At 43.3% G+C, this 17307-nt stretch overlaps 1 protein-coding gene across 3 annotated transcripts in view; it reads left to right on the top strand.

Annotated features, from left to right (window-relative positions):
* Positions 1–4118: 4118 nt before the first annotated feature.
* The window catches only part of cdin1 (CDAN1 interacting nuclease 1), a 52985-nt gene continuing 39796 nt past the window's right edge, over positions 4119–17307 (top strand). Inside the window, exons 1-4 of one of the 3 annotated variants that reach the window (XM_076017686.1) lie at positions 4119–4435; positions 4691–4807; positions 16001–16046; positions 17047–17111. In XM_076017686.1, the coding sequence (XP_075873801.1) occupies positions 4707–4807; positions 16001–16046; positions 17047–17111 (212 nt within the window). In that variant the 5' untranslated portion in view covers positions 4119–4435; positions 4691–4706. Of the gene's footprint in view, positions 4436–4521; positions 4610–4690; positions 4808–16000; positions 16047–17046; positions 17112–17307 lie in introns of those variants that run through there. The other 2 variants (XM_076017684.1, XM_076017685.1) reach the window with 2 other exon arrangements.

Here is a 17307-nt window from a genome sequence, read left to right as displayed (position 1 = left end):
CTAGTATTTCACTAATGATTCTCCACCAGGATTTATTGTGTTTTAGGTGTGTGTGTGTGTGTGTGTGTGTGTGTGTGTGTGTGTGTGTGTGTGTGTGTGTGTGTGTGTATGTGTGTGTGGCTTCCTTGTTGCCTTTTAGAATGAAAAATAGCACAGATAAAATGCGAGTGTCCCTCCAAGTTGCCCCGTCTGCATGTACTTCAGAGCACCCCACTACCTCTCCCTCAACAAAATAAATAAATAAATAAATTAATAAATAAACAATCCAATCCAGACCAGTGTTTGGTGACTATGGTTAATCATCAAGAAACAAAGACATCAAACAATATTTGATAATGAGAAAAATGCCTCCAGGATATTAGGGGTTGGGAAAGGGGAGGTGGGGGGGGGCGAGTGACGGCAGCAGAGCGGGTAGGTAGGAAGGCCAGACCAGACACCAGCGTCTGTGTGTGTGTGTGTGTGTGTGACACACACACACACACACACACACACACACACACACACACACACACACCCATGCATACACGCATCAGTTCCTATTTTGTCCACACACACACACATGCATGCATGCATGCATGTGTGTGTGTGTGGACATACATGCATACATGCATGCATGCATGCATGTATGCATGACGTGCATGCACGTCCCTGAAATAGTTAAGAATCTGTCTTGACGTTCTTTTTTCTTTTCTTTCCTTCCACAGAGATAATTAAAATTCAGTGAATGGAGATAGTGACATTGCTCACTCCCTTTTAACATTTCATATTCAACAATGTTACACCTCAGCCAAGTTACTTTCAGTCAAAATGGCTCCAAACTATAAACTATTAAGAAAAAAAGGAAAAAAAATAGACAGGGCATTTTTGTGTAATGCCATTGTTTAAAAAACTGATAAATTATTCTACATTTTAGAAAAGTAAAAAACTCCTGACATATAATTGTGACATAATTTTAAATCAAATATAATCAAAATCAAATATTATTAATATATATTGAAATTGTTTTTACACCGTCCAAAATTAAAAACATAAATGCAAATAGGTTGGAAAAACATTTCAAAATAATAATTCTAAAAGTATTACTTGCAGTAATAAATCCAGCTTTTTAATTTTTTATTTTTTTCCCCCTTAAATTGTGCCAGTGTAATTAGTCCAAACTAAAAGAGGAGACAGGGCAGACTTGGTTAATGAAAGCATGGAAATGAGGCAACTGTAATGAGGAGATTTTTTTTCTCTCTCTGTCTCCCTTCATCCTCTGTCATACTGTTATTGGGTTATACTTGATTGACGCAGCGTTAACAGTGCGGCCAAATCGAGGCAGATCCAACAGCCCTGTCCAAATGGCAGCATGTGCAGCCACCTCGGACATGCAAATTGCACCCGGGCAACCCGTTGACTATGATTAATGAGCCTGGGCTGCAGCCTTTGTTTCCGTCTGCAGCCGTTTAGAGTGAAATACAATCCCAAAATATTATCAATCCCCTATTAATCCGGCAAATTTGTTCACCTTGCACATGTTGTTTTGAGCAATTTACGGCCAAATGCTGTTTTGTGTGTTTTTCTAAGGGTGAGCGCAATTGAATTTAATTACACGTCATCTAATTAAATTCATTACGGGATAATAAAATAAATGGAAGAAAAGGCTTTGAAAGCTGGGGTGAAACACATGCGTCTTGTCGTCCTCCGTGTAAAATATGGATGTGGGATTTTCAGGGGCAGTCATGCTGTTCAGGGGGGGAAGCATGAATCCGATACCTTGCTAATACTACAGGCATTTCCTGGTTATGGCTCACCTCATGTTTAAACTGTGAATTTTAGAGGCTAGATCCCAGACTCCCTGATGATTGCAGAGCGATTCTTTGGTGCAGGGGAGACAAGACACTTCACAAATGGTTGGGGGCTAAAAAAAAAAGAAAAGAAAAAAAAGAGAAACATTACGACGATAACGCTGACAGCCCGGTGTTACAAAATGTAAGCTGAGCAATACCGCTGAATGTGAGAAGGAGGGACTAATGTTCGAGACAAAGGAGGAGGTGCAATTTCCTCAAACTGCATGATGTGATGAAGGAAAATTATGCAACCGTACAAATCTTAGATTTATCTACTTGAGATGCTGTTGATAAGAACTATAACACACACCTACACACATACACACACACACACCTTATATTCCCCGTGCAGCCACACGCTTTACCCCTGCTGCAAGCCAAATGTAAATGTTTTCCAGACATTAAGGTGTATAAGAGCCATTAGTGGCACGGTGCTTAGCACTACAATGGTGTGCCGAGAGCAGCCGAGCAGAGATCAGTGCAGCCTCTCCTGGATATCAGAGGGAGACATCCTTTTGTAAATTCATCTCCCACTGTGAGCAGGCTTCACAGCTGGTTAACGGCGCTGCGCGTACCACTGCCCTGTTTACGCACAGCCTCCAAAGCGCCGCGCATCGCCCCCCCACCTCACATCCTCTGCACCGCACCGCTCCCCTCTTCAGCTTGCAGCGGCTCTCGCACTAGCCATCAAAGATGCGGGTGAACTGATCTTTCTTGTGCACACACGATGCACAAATAGACACCTAAACACGTTGAAATCTCTGATCCACTTGCTTTCGGGGGCCATTACAGTGCACAGCATCCCGGGCGCCGTCTTTGATTTTTTATCTTTTTATTCCATCACATTACACTGATCCTTTTATACCTATTACACACGCAGCTCCCCAGCCAAACCCCGCTGATCCGCTGATACCTCGATGAGTAAACCGCTCCTCCTGCCCCTGACCTCAGCCCCTTTGTAGCAATCACACCATACTTCCTCAGAGGCCCCGATCTTATCTGGCCATACCAATCCCACTACACAGCTCCCTTTTGTAGCCACCAAAGAGAACTGAGCCCTTTCAGGTCCAGGGACTGTGCCGGTGAACACACAGCCCGAGACCTCGGCTCATCCCAGACATCATACTACACTGCCCAACAACAATGAGCTCTATTTTCTGATTCATCACGGGTCAGATAGAGCCTTTATGCTCACCGTTGCATTGTTCGCCCGAAACAGAGAAAACCAGTAATGTTGATGTCAGAGGAAAGGACCAGAAAATTAAATGATAACGTCAAAGGCTTGCAGACAGTGCTGCCCATTTCAGATGACAATTTCATAGGTATTTTGAGCATAATTCAATTGATTTGTTCATATTAAAACAGATTAAAAATGGAAAATATGAAACTTACCTAAATCCAGCACCAAAAAGTATTTGCAAACTTGCTGCATCTGTTTATAAAGAAAAAAATAAAGACTCATAAGGATACTATCCTTTAAGGGACATCGGGCGGTAGCATTGTTTAGAGAATAATTTCACAATAATTCCTAAATTATCTTAATTTAGGTATGTTTCAAGCAAAATAGTGAACATTTTTGACATATCCTAAATTTAAAACTAAAGGAACTACAAATGTTTGATTCTATTGAATTAAAATGCACACCATTTGTCAGAAGTAAAATGTAAATATTATTTGAATCTAAGACCAGAGAAAAAATATGAATATATTACTTTAATCAGTGTGACTGAACATGTATAATTTTTCACTGATTTTCATTTTTCTTTCCATCAGCAGACACATAAAGTAATAATAGGAAGATAAGGCCAAAGCTGCCTATGGTTCTGGGACACTGACTGCACAAGATGACCCACAAAAACCCTGCAGGTTAAAGAACATACTTTCAGACAGGCCAACACTGACATTCACTTACGGTGCTGATGTGGCAGAAATCCCATGTACACGTCGAATTCAACCACAGAAAGGCCAAAGAAGAGTATGTAAGCGTCAATAATGTGCATTCATTGCGTTTCCCCCCCAAAAAGGGAGTCACACACAAATTGGCGCGGAAATTATTCATGCTCAATGCGGATTGAAAATACATAAATTTGACATTTACAGTATCATTTCAATATTTTTTGAATAATTACCTAATTTTAAATACGTGTTCCTACTTTAAATTGTCGTGTCTTTCCAATTGTGAACTAATTTCGGCAGGTGGTGGTTAACTCTCTTATTAGTTCAGACGCTAACTCAAGCACTCCTTTTTTCATATATATATATATACCTCCTCAGACTGTCACACTCCACCTCCATACATTTCGACTATTTTATTTTCGTTTTTCGCTCTGTCAGACTTGAGGGTGTTGATGGGCGCTGCCTGAAAACCTACATTCGCTTATTTCTGGTCCCTGTCTCGGCTTTGACTGCAAACAGCAGATCCGGAGTGCATCCTCGAGCAGAGCCGAGCTCCGGCTTCCCTCTGCCTAACAACCAATCATCTGCCTGTATACTCAGCCTGCGTGACGAACAACCAATCACGACGCAGCTTACACTGAGGTCACATCTTCAACTTCCTCGCGGGAAGCCGCCGCTGAGAGCTCTGACGCAGACTGCAGGAATTCGTGGTAAACAGCAACTTTACACGTTTTAATGCTTTTAAAAATCTATCGGACACGGCCGTACATAAAACATCAATGCCGCAGTGCTTAGGATACGAGGAATTAAGTTTATATAAACGGTGACATGCATAAAATGCTGCGTTAGCCGCAACATAAAGCTAACCTGTGGGAGCATTGCAGGTAGACTGCAACTGATTACGGCAACTGTCAGATGAGACTGCTACTCTGACATTAGTGACGGAACTCTTTGTTTGCATCTAGAGGAGCTGTTTGGAAGATGAGGCTAACACGAGCCGAATACAAGGAGATAGTGAGGTGGACTGAGCACATGAGACCCACTCGTCAATGCATGAAGATGCTGAAAGAAAGATTTCCAAAGTAAGTGATCTCGCAATCGCACGTGGATGTGTTTTGATTCGCCAGCGTCACGTGATGTTATTTGCCTTTGTGCCGAAGATACAATTTATTTTATTTGTGTGTGAAAGTTTGAAGCACATAATTCACAAATAAGCGTTGTATGCATTATCATGATGTATTTTACTTTGTTTGTTTTTGGTGCATGTAAACATAATCTCCCCTTTTCAGAAAAAAAAAAAGTTTAGGCCCTTATACTAGATTTCAGAATCCTGATTTGGCTACTAGGACCTGTTAAAAAAATATTATATATGTGTGTGTATATATTGCTTCCCCTAGAAACTGACAGTCACTGGGTATATTACTTGCAATGGCATGGACTCAGCCAAGTGACGCATCAGCAAAACAAAACTTGGCAACAGCATCAAGAGAGTAGTTGGGCAAAGTGGAAACTAAGTTTTGTCCCTGTCTTCTTCTGCAATGCGATGTTGGCATTTACCGGCCAAGCTGAGGGCTTATTTTTTTCCTGTTCTCTATATCACTACGAAGTTTTATTTTGGAAAGATAATCAGGCAAGGTGACTTCACTGGATCCCAGCATATAAAGCATTGAACAGTGTTTAAATATAAACGCACTTGTACAAATAATATTCAATTTTCAGCAACTGAGACACTGATACTTATCATCGAAATTCATATGATAGATGAATTTCAAGGCATCATTTTGTGCATATGAACACCATTAGAGATAAGGCCCACAACTAAATACAAACTGACGAAGACACACAGTCAATTTCACACTATTAGATGTTTGTCAACACTATTTATTCACTTCTTTGGAACCCTAATTAATTCCACACACGAGTTCCTGTGTAGTCTTTCACCCCAGCATTAGCTGGTGTTTTGCCATGCAGGGCCGGTACATCCCGAGATCGAAGAGAGAGGTTAATGGTTGTGTTTGCCTTTCTCCTTGACACCGAGGGCCCTCACTTTATTGAACGTAACATGTGTAATCCCCCAAGGCTGCCAGGACACCGTGGCTGATCCCGTCGAGGTCACTTACAAAGTCATATGTATTTGGAGCTTCCTACACCCATTTTGCCCTAATCACCAATCTAAAAGGTATCAGGTCCCCGAAGAGGACGTGGTAGAGGTTGAGGTTGCTTTGTTCTCTACATCAGCCCTTCACTGATTGTATACGTCACATTTATATGGATTATTCAATATGCTGTACATTAAACACAACTCTAGTAGGTCTTTCTCATGTTATTATTTTTGAGTCCCATTCTTGTAGTCCATGCAGGTCACGTGCCCGTTTTAGAAAGTGATACTTCTGTTATAATTTACTGAAAGTGTTTGATGTTTTTTTTTTTTTTTTTAATTACAATTACAATTCACGCTGCTCAGCCTCTCAGCTTGTTGTTATTATTTCGTTCACTCTGACCAATCTCGGAGGGCCTTTTTTTTTTGCTCTTTAAAATCTCCCAGTCTCATCACTGGGTCTGACAGATAGGCACGGCAGCGGTGTTTTCACAGCCTGAGAAATTATTCTGCTTGTCCAATCAGCTGAGCCAGGCTCTGGAGGGTTGGTGATTGGACTGGCAGGAAATCAGGCTCTTAAGACATAACATATCGACTAGGCCATCCATCATCTCTTAGCATGCGCTCAGGCACGGCAGTCAGCCACCCCCGCACCGGACCCCTCCTGTCCCCTCGGACTGTGTGGGAGCCCTGCCACTGCGTAAATATTGGACAGGCTGGAGATGGCAGTATGGGGGGTGGTGGGTAGTTCGGGAGGGTTTGTGTTTTGTTGTGGACAGGCTCACGCTGGAGGGGAGGGGTCTGCAAAAAGGTTGCTCGGGTTGTAAGAGGGAAAAAGCAATGTTCATTTTCGATATGGCAAGGCATTTTTATGTCACTTGGGGTGATGTTCAACTGTTTTGAGCGAAATTGAATTAACTTTTGATTCACTGTTTTGTTCAGTATGAAAATGTTACGTGCAATGGCCATCCCAGGGGCCATATGTAGGTTTTGTTTTGTTTTTAAGGCCATCAACATTCGCATCAAGTGATATTCACTCTACCATTCATTCACACTTTGCATGGAAATATGTTTTCAAACTGGATGGAGTCTTAGCCTTACCTTAGGAAGCTGTGCCCCCGATGGAGATGCTAGTAGCAGAGTTGTGTAACTTGTGACTTCAGGCACATGCAGGTTAGCAAAGAGGGATGAAGGAAAGAAAGAAAAGTGTTTGTAAGGGTTTCATCATGTTCTCTGCTGACATAGTAAAGAAAGTGTACTCCAATGTAACTGAGTGTAACTATTTTGCTTTTTTTGGCAAGTCACATTGCAGTCACATCATTTACCACGCCTGTCACAAATTCTTTCCCAAAGTACAGTATAATACTCCAGCCCAGAAACTGGCGAGCTGATTATCAGATTAAAAGTGTGCTCTGGTGTGATAAAGTCATTCCGTATTTCCCATTTCCGTTTTTGTTTTATGAGCTGGACTCCCCCAGGTCATGTCATGAAGCTGTTACCATTTATTAATCTATTTATTATTTTGTTCCTGTATTAATGTATATCATTTATTAACTTAACACACAGTTTACCCAAATGAAAAAGTTAAAAAAAAGTCCAATTTTGAATAATTTGAAAATATTGTAGAGTGAAATTTACAAGACCCTGAATCCATTTATTTTTATGTCCATCCTACTTTCAGCACTTCATTTCTCCCCGTGCCCAATATGTATTTGTTCGTAATATCCTGAAATAGTTTTTCCTACACTGTGCACTAAGAGCTGCCTTTATCCTTAAATCTCTTAAATCTCTGTACCGAGTTTGAGGCCATTTCATAATCATACCTTCTTTTTTTTTTTATTGGCGGGGGACTTAAGAGGGAGGAAAATTTCAACTTTGAACAAAGTGATTGTTATAGGCCATTTCAAGGTAATTTCCACGGAAGGTCTGTCATTCTTCTCGCCGTGCCAGAAGTCAGGGGAGGTGGGAGGAGAGTGGGAGGGTCCCGTAGACAGACAGAAAAGGGAGAGGTTGCGACGTGAAGTCCCTCATCTGTAACGGCTGCATAACACAGATGTTGGGAGTCATCTGTCAGCCTGGCCTCTCTCGCCGGGCCCGATCTGCTCTGCAGGGAAAAGAATTGGACACGGTGCTGTCACTTTTTACCCTCCTGCCCCCCCCCTGCTCACAATGGAGGGGCATGCAAATATCACCCCCACCACCGCGCCTTCCTATTCTTGCCCCCTTCACTTGCCCTCCTCTTAGCCAGAGTCCTGCATGCTGTCTGGACCGTGGCCCCCATTCTGTTTTCTCGGTTATCTCCATGACATTTTTTTTATTTTCATAATCACAGCCTTTATAATTACCGGGGGACTTAAGAGAGAGGGACATTTCAACTTTGGACAATGTTTTTGTTTCAGGCCATTTCCTTCACTTGTCCCCTTGATAGTGTCCTGCCGTACCCAGCGAAGAGAGAGCATGGCATCCGTCCCATCACGTCCCTCTCTTGCCGTGCATTAGAATTGGAAATGATGGGCCGCTCTCTGAGGGTTATGCTCGGCTTCCCTTGGGTGTAGAGGGGACCCCGGCCCTCACGCCCTTTGTCCGCCCTAAAGAAAGTCTGTGCAAGGAGGGCAAGAAAAAGGAGGGAGGGAACGTGCGAGTCCTCTCTGTCCCTCTGCGCTATATTATGAATGAATTTGGTTGTAATGATCTCCCACTCTTCAAGATGTCAACTCGGCCCACTCCTCATATGGCTGTCACAGCCGCAGAGCTGGGGTGGGAGGGTGTGGAGGACAAAACAAAACAAAAGAAACCCTCAGAAAACAGGGGGCAGATGCCTCTATTTTGGGGAAATTGCGTGAAAAGTTAAGTGCCAGCCATGGCTGCCGTGTAAACACAAGCATCACCTCTCATTTACACACACACACACACACACACACACACACACACACACACACACACACACACACCACTGATGCTGATCCCTAGTGAGGAGTCCCTGAACGTTTTTTTTTTTTTTTTTTTTTTTGAATCGGGCCCTAATGTGCCGTTTTCATCAGCACTCAGGCGGGCTGCAATATGGTGCGGCGGCTCGCTTTGGGAATATGAATGTTGATTAAGCATGCGCTCAGCCCTTTGAAATTCTGAAGAATTGTCAGAATAATGGATGTTGAGCAAATGTCAAGCATTTGTTAATTTCTCTGTTATTGGGGGTTTATCTAGCGTGATCTTTGGAAGGGAAATGTGCGGGACAGGGTTGTCGAGGCATGTGCCATTGATATGGAGATTTCCTGGCCGCAGACGCTTTGTTTTTGATGGTAATATGGCGGTTTAGGATGAAGATTAGGGACTCGCTCATTGATTATTTATTGCCTCTGTTCTGTGTGTCTCTTTTTGAAACGCTGGTTAAAACCTTTGGCTTTGGTTATGTGTGGAATGCATTTGGCTGGTAAGCTGCTTGAGGTGTTTATCTGATTTTTTTTTTTAAGCGGATATAGTTTGAAAGTCTGTGTCCTAAATTCCTAAAGTATTTTTGGATTTACACATTAGAATTGCAAGTGAATGAATCTTTATCAAATAGTCAAAATTAATTAAGAGTGAGGTCTAAAGCACTGCTTTTATTTTCAATTTGTCCAGTACCAAAGTGTTTTTTTTTTTTTTAGAAACCTTTATAAACACATCTTTAATCAACGTTTCCAATGGTAAACACATGCCTCTCTATAAGGCAAAAAATAGATCTGAAGATGGGCTTCATGCTGTCACTTCTATTTTCATCGCTGCGCTAAATGTTCCAGCTGCCGTATCTCCAAATTTAACCTCGATTTCCATCAACGTCTCTGCGGAATCAAGCGAGCTGCTCTGTTGTAACTCTCACAAAGATGGAATTCTACGGCTACCTCGTAGCCTGAGAGTGGCGATGACATTACCCAGAGACAAGTATGGTGCGAACCCTGCAGTGGCAGCCCTGACAGCGCTCTGCGCACTCGGCCTCACACTTGCAACTGCACGTATTAATGGACGAAAACAAAGCGTGACAGTTGTGGCTTTAGGGGTGCAACCATCGGGGGTGCTGAGAGGCTTGCAAACTAATTCCACCGCCTCGTGTGGTCAGATGAGCGACGGGGTTGGAGTGGGGTGTGGGGGGAGTGAAATGTAAGCAGAGGAGAGAGATGCGGAAAGAGGTGAAGCTGTGCTGAATCCACAACTTCACGTCAAGCTCCCGAGTTCATGAATAATTGATGCAATCAATTACTTGATTAGCACGCGCAGGAATGACTACTTCCTGCTGATATCTCACGAACGTTGTCCAAGCAAGCGGCGATGTAAGGCCTTTTTCAGTTCATTGGGCTAAAAAAAAAAAAAACCTCGAGGTAAGCAGCCTGTAGCTTAACTGAGATAAAATAACGGACATCGGTTAAAGGAGAAACACAAGCAGAATCACATCAGCATTAGCAATGTACCGACGTGGGAATATGACCTATTGCAAACGTCTATCTGCCCATTTTTCCTTCAGGCAAGTTCCCCTGGGGATTCATAAAGTATTCTCATTCTGATTCACCACTTTTCCCGCACTCAGGATGGCCTGTTCAGCTGGCGTAGAGCGAATGTTGGGTGGCACCCTGTCCACTCGCCAGTTAATGGCAGGTTCGCAACTGACATTTACACCTACAAATTATTTAGATTTGCCAATTAGCCTAAATGTGTACGTCTTTGGACTTTGAGTGAAAGTACCTGCAGAGATTCCACACACCCTCGGTGTGGACATGCAAACGCAGAAAGGGCCCGGGGAATCGAACACTCAACCTTGCTGTGAAGCAGTTGTGCTAACCATTGTGCCACAGCGGGCCAAACGAATCAACCACATTGCGTTTTACACTTGGGTTGTGCACCAGTGGCATGCCCAAAACCGTAAAGACATACACAAACAGAGTAAATCCTCCAGCTTAGAGTAACACAGCGTAGGCACATTCACTCGCCTCTGGTTCTCTTTGCGTACTATGATCCATTGCCAAAGAAGGATGAAACAAATGGTCCAGAACGGTACGAGATCTCCAGCAATGCTCTCGGGTGGAAGTAGGCAGTTGGTCAGCGTAATGTGTTCCTTTTGCCAGACCAGCGGACACTCTGCATTTTTGACGAGAACCACGAGCATCGTTTTCAATTTCCTCAAGAGTTTGCAGCGGCCGCAAGGTCAGTAATTACGCCGCAACAATGGCAACGCGCCGCCATGGATGTGCAGCGTTTTGTCACGGAAAGAATCGCAGAGATCCGCAGCTTTCAGGAGGAATCACAATTAGCCGCGGTGATGATGGGATCTCGCTCGCTCTTCCTGCCGCCGTTATGTAACCGTGTTGACATTTCAGGGCAGCTCAGCAGACAGGACTTCTAAAGATTGTAATAAAGTAGAGGGCTCTGCGGAAGAGTCATATTCTTCTAGCCAGTAGGGCAGCGGGAGGTAGTCACCCTGTTGTTCTTCTGCTAAAGCTATCTATATCCACAGTCCCCTGCAGGTTTATTTTTGTCCCTCTGCAAAGTGAGGGTGTATTTTCTAGTTTCTGTCCAATTACTTTGAGCTTTCTAGTGTTGGGAATAGAAAAAGCAACGTATATGTTGGCTAAATTCGACAAAAATGTGTGAGAAAAACAAATGTTCATGACTGGCGTTGACTGCAAGGGGGGAGGGGGGGGGGGGGGGGGGAGGTAAAAATCTAAATGTAAATATGTGAACTCATAATTAGTTGGTTATTATAAGCTAGTTAGTATTTGTCTGAAGCTGCATGATACTCTGAGATTTGTGTGTTTCTGTCCCTCGCCAAAATGTATCACATCCCATGTATACATTAATCCGTAAAGATCTTTTTTTTTCACCCCTTTTTGGTACACATTTGTTTTTCTGCTGATGACGGTGGGCCTAGCTGAGAAACAGATGTTAGCATTTTGCCTATCAGCATGTGTAATTAGCAGCATTTGCATATCCAGAGTGCTCTACCCACTTTCATCTGTTTTATCTATTTTGTAAAATATTGACGTACGGAGGAACTGCTCAATATATTATTTTTTTCGCACATCCTCCTTTGGCTAAATATCAACTCTGCTTTGGCTGCTATGTATATTCCAAGTATTACATAAGCAAGGCATAAAATGAATTAAGCAATACTTAATTTCACATTGTAATAATAAATAGTTTTCTAAATACTGTCCTTTTTATCCTCCCAAAAATGTAAGTGTCCATTATAAAAAAGCAAAACAGAACAAAACAAAAAACATGTTCTGCGCCTCAATTAGCCAGATCCATGCCCTGAAGAGTCGCACCATGCAACACTTCGCGGCATGCAGATCAGCCAAATGCTGAATACCGTCGCAGCATATGACACCAATGCCATTAGCCAGGTGGCTTTCATTACCTAAATTACAGCTATTGTTTATAATTAATTATTTGTAAATAAGAAGATTCTGAATATAATTGATTGCTCCATTTTCCCACCGTGTCCTATTAATTATTTTGATGGGACTTTTGAGCATTCTGCTGCTGCCGTTTTATTTATTTCTTTCTTTATTTATCTACCATCCCCCTCCCCCCACTGCCACGTGCTGAAGATGGTGACATGTTCTGAATGCTTAAGGAGATGAGGGGACTCGGTGGCCAAACGTGGATTTCTCAGACTGGTAACCGCTAGATAGCCCGACCTAATAGAGCCTAAAGCCCTGACCAGACATGCACACCAGTCTCAATGATGAAGTGAAACTTCTTAATTGTTTTAAATCTAATCCGCTGCCTTCACTATTTTTTTTGGCTGCCAGTGCATATTAATACATTGTCTTATGTTGTAAGGGAGTGTAATTAGGTGGAGAGTGACTGATTCCCAAACCACTCTTCTGTCTCGCAGCCTTCTGTTTCCCCATGTTCTAATTTATATCCAAGAGGGAGCTGGCGGGTTTATCCCTCCCATAAAAGGTCAGTGTAAGGATGCGCTGCACTGGTGCGGGGCTTTGTTCGAAAAGTAATTATCACATCTTCCGTTGCCTGTCATATAAATTCAGTTAAACAAACCCGTGACCTCGACTTTTTCCTTGAAATAACACCAAGAAGGTTAGAGTCGAATCAAAAATATATATTTTGGATTTAGGGTTTACCTTTAAAATTTATGTTAAAAAAGGATTAAGACAGATTTTAACTTAACTTTATGTTTATGATATACTCACATTTAATTAAAACACCACCTATTGGCTCAGTTAAGCAAATTAAGGTTAACATGGTTTTTTCAACCCTCACAATAGAAATTCTGTAATATCAGTTGGTCATGCTTCCATAGCCACTTCTGTCATTGTGAGTGGGGAAGTGGCGCTGTAGTTAAGAAAATACAATGTCTCTGAGTGGCCGTCTCCACCGACCGCCTCTGCGCGACTGCGCTCGCCTCCATATTTTAGTATGATGTTAACATGTCGTGCCCAGGAGGGCGCGTGTTGGCGACGCATTACAGTTAAATTAGCAATAACTTAACGGAGTGATTAATACTCTAATGATAATGATTCATGATTATGCAATCTGGGCGGCTTGTAAATTTGGAGCGAGGGATCACTCAGCTGTGTGTGTGTGTGTGTGTGTGTGTGTGTGTGTGTGTGTGTGTGTGTGTGTGTGTGTGTGTGTGTGTGTGTGTGTGTGTGTGTGTGTGTGTGTGTGTGTGTGTGTGTCATAGCTCTGTCTCTGTCTCTAATTCACCCGGCACCATCGTAACACCTTTCCAGCCCAACTCGAGTCACTAAAAGTCTCCAAAGTTCATGGCGTCGTTTTTGAAACCGATATGCTTTCCCAGATATTTTGCGCAGTTAAAGCCCTTTAAAGTCAGAGACTTAGCAATTAGGCTGTAATCGTGCTCATTTTGGGGAGTAATCCATTTAAAACATAACAGATGTCTGTTCCAGCCGGGGGAATCGCGATGGTCCCATGCCAACAATAAGGCAGTAATGTGCTGAAATACTCAGGTGCAAGGTTGAAGTTTGGAGGAATTATTTATTTACCCCCCTCCCCTTTTCCCCATACCCCCCTAAGTGTCCACATGTTGACGGTTGACCATTTAATGGCCCACTTAATTGCAGCGGCCCCCCCCTTTGTCCCCGAGCATCATTGTAAATTTGTGCTAAGGTGGCAGTTTTCTTTTGTTTTCTGTGTCTCCCTTGCGCTCTCTCTCTTTCTCTTCTAGCACAAACATTTATTTCCATCACTTTTGGTCACCCTTAATTTGCGTTTGACGGGCCACATCTTCGTGATGCCTCCAGTCCCTGAGAGGCTGGAAAGATGAGAATTAGCTGATCTCCTGCCAGAACTATAAAACTGTGCAAAGGAGACATCTGGAGAAGCCAGAATAGGATCTTTTTGTAGGTTAGTCGCCACGAGCCGTCCAACTCCTCCACTGGTTGAAATACTTTTATTGGGACGCGGTTGGAGGCTGAGTCCAAAATCGATGTTTGTAAAGAATCCATTAACTCCCCCCCCCCCAATCTTATATGCGGCCCTTTTATTGTTCGCTGTGATTGATGTTGAAAGCCTACAGAGGCTTAACATTTAAATGCATATTGGAAGTTTCAGCTTTTTTTACTTTGGTATTTACACACTCCTCTCAGGTGACTTGTAACAAAAGTCCATTAAATTTAACAATCAGGTGTGCTCGCGGCAATATATGTATGCATGGAGGAGGGTGTTGGAGAGCGCAGGCTGAAAGTGTGTTTTAGAAAATGAAATGAAATGTCTCAACTTTTAATATCGTCGGGTGAAAGAAGTGTGGCACTGCAGTTTCCAGCTCAGCCCATTTAATCATTTGTAGTGGTTTTGATTGTTTTTCATAAGGGTTTTGGTCCAGCTCATATATACATATATGCATGCACCTAGCCACCTATCGACGTATTCACAGTTGACAATACTGTAGATTGACAAAATTCTATCAATTTTGAAATCTGCTCACCGCCATAAGTTCCCAGTTTTGCATTGACTTTGCCAGCACCTGGGCCACCTTATCAACCTGTAGATGGCACAAGGGTTTGCTTTTCATGCTAAGGTTGTCCCATTCACCAATGGCCCCCTGCTGGAAGTGATTCTCGCACAAAGGGGATTTCAGTAAGATAACTGTCAATTTTATGATGTTCTGCGTTTGAAAATGGAAATCATTGGGCTGTAAGGGACATCTCGATGGGCCACGGACATATGTATCTTTTCCAGTTTGACTCTTTAGCAGGTGTTTGACATTAACCTCACCGAGTGATGAATGTTTCATACAGTAACCCAAGGCAGACGCTGGGGATTCACAGAGTCGTGCTGTGAGTTTCTGTTTTCAAAGCACATCGGCGGAAGAATTCTGGAATGGCAAATATGATGGGGAAGGATGGGAACTTTCTCCAGTCTGTTTGCCGCATCACCACCGACTAGAAATACCGGACATAAAAACACAAACTGTCATCAAAGTCAACAGTTAGAGATGTTTACTCCCTTGACTTTTTATGATTTACTTTCTAATGGAACTTTCTATTTTTTTTTTCCCCCCATTTTACCATTTTTCTTTTATTCTCATCTTTTCTTTATAAATCCTTCTATGAATTACACTTAGCCCTCTGTTTACAGAAATTTACAGAAAACTGATGCTCTTCTTGACCTTCCTCGTGTTTGGGGAGAGGGAGTGGGGCAATGTTGTTGCCACTGACCTGGCACCTTTCGTGCACTTTATGATATCACAATGGGCAATGTTCTGAAATTCCACTTTTTTGCATCATTCGAAAACATTGTCAAAATGAATTGTATATGCTAAAACTTTCTGTGATGGAGAAAAAAACTCTTTCAGTTCTCTTTCTGACAGGAAACGGAACTGTGAATGGTATACGTATGAACGCGTGAGGAAAATGCCTGAATATTGTGCGTCTCTCCTGGCTACCGGAGTTCCCTCCCCCCCCTGTGTGCCCCCCTCCCCCTCCTCCTCCCCTCTTCCCTCCCGGTGGCTGGAATCCTTTGTCAGAGGTGTTCATCTGGAACAACTTTGCCACACTTGTTTTCATGTTCTTTTAGATTACAGGGCAGCCGCTCCCAGCTTTGAAGCGCCGCCCCTGCCCTCCCCTCCCTCCGTCCCCTCCCTCGCCCTCGCTCTCCCTTTGTCTCCGTGCAATGCAATGCACTCTGGTAATTAACTTTGTCCTTCTTTTATTTGTTCCAGTCACTCGCAGTCCACTCTTCTGAGCATCTTCTCCCTGGAGTACCAGGTTAGAAGTTTTCTTCTTTTGTGAGCCCTGACAGGTGCCTAATTGAATGATGAATGTCCCTTTATTTCTTTGTAATTGAAGTGCCAGCTCTCTGATTGGTTTGGAGGATTCCCCCTCCGCCCCCCTCCCCTCCTGCACCCCGCACCTCTTCATGTTCAAGTTGAGGGCCCTTGCCTCTCCTTGCCTGAGCCTCAGTGGATGTCTGCCAAGTCTTCCCATCCATCTGTCTAATAACATCTAGCCCCTGCTTATTTGGCGGACCTGTAATAAATTATGCTAAACCATTATTATTCTGACAATAATAATTTCCCCGTGCAGTGCGGCTGCGCGCGCTAAATGTTTGCTGACTCGCACTGTCACTGCCGCTTTCCACGGCTGACAGCGGATGATGATAAATGGCCGCCGCCGCCAGTGGCAGAAGGCAGCACAGGCAGAAAATGGAGTCATTTATCATCCCCCTGACAGGTGTCAGTCACGCCGCCCGTCTCAGCGGAATTGCAACCCCCCCACCCACCTCCCACCCCCGCCCGATTCCAAACCACCACCAGCACCACCACCACTTTCAGTGTAGTAGTTTTTAAATAAGTTGTTTTTTAACCGACGCTCTTCCTCTTTTATCCCCCGTCGGCCTGCCTCTCAGCGAAAGGCGGCAATTGAATTGCATGGGAATATCGCGGCGCACCTGCGTGTAATATGGAACGGGGTCACTGTTGGATCGAAAAAGGGGAAATGACTACACGGTTTGACGGAGGGAGGGAGGGACGGAAGGAGGGGTGGGGAGGGGATGGAGTATTTGAACAAGGTTGCCTGAGCGCACTTTGACCTCCCTGATTTATTGAAATTAAATTACTTTGACCCAAGAACTCTTGCACATGCAGCTGCGGAGGCTGCGGTTCACTCAGGTGCAGCAGATGAAAGGCAGCGCTTTTCTTTCCGTTTTTTTTTTTTTGCGTTTTTTGCAACAATAATATGAAAACACCTCCGTTTCTCTTTGTGACAGAAACGAACCAAAAGAACAATCTCGAGGCACCATGCACCAGATGCTATTGAAAGCTACTACCAAAGGTACAATGTCTGTTTGTCCTGCTCTTATATATGAGTCTGCTCATCATTGTACATTTTTTTCTCTCTTTTTATTTAATCTGTCTTGTCTTTTAAGAGGAAACAAGACAGAGGTGAACTGGGAAACAGTGCCAGATATAATTTCGTCCAAACCAATCACTGCCCCCAGAATTTATTCCAGACCTCCACTTGCACCTGC

Source organism: Nelusetta ayraudi, unplaced genomic scaffold (genome assembly GCF_046127955.1).
Source record: "Nelusetta ayraudi isolate G7.1 ecotype Tasmania unplaced genomic scaffold, CSIRO-AGI_Nayr_v1 ptg000007l, whole genome shotgun sequence".
Taxonomy (NCBI): Eukaryota; Metazoa; Chordata; class Actinopteri; order Tetraodontiformes; family Monacanthidae; genus Nelusetta; species Nelusetta ayraudi.
Note: the sequence above shows the minus strand (reverse complement) of the source record. Positions and strands in the feature narration are given on the sequence as shown.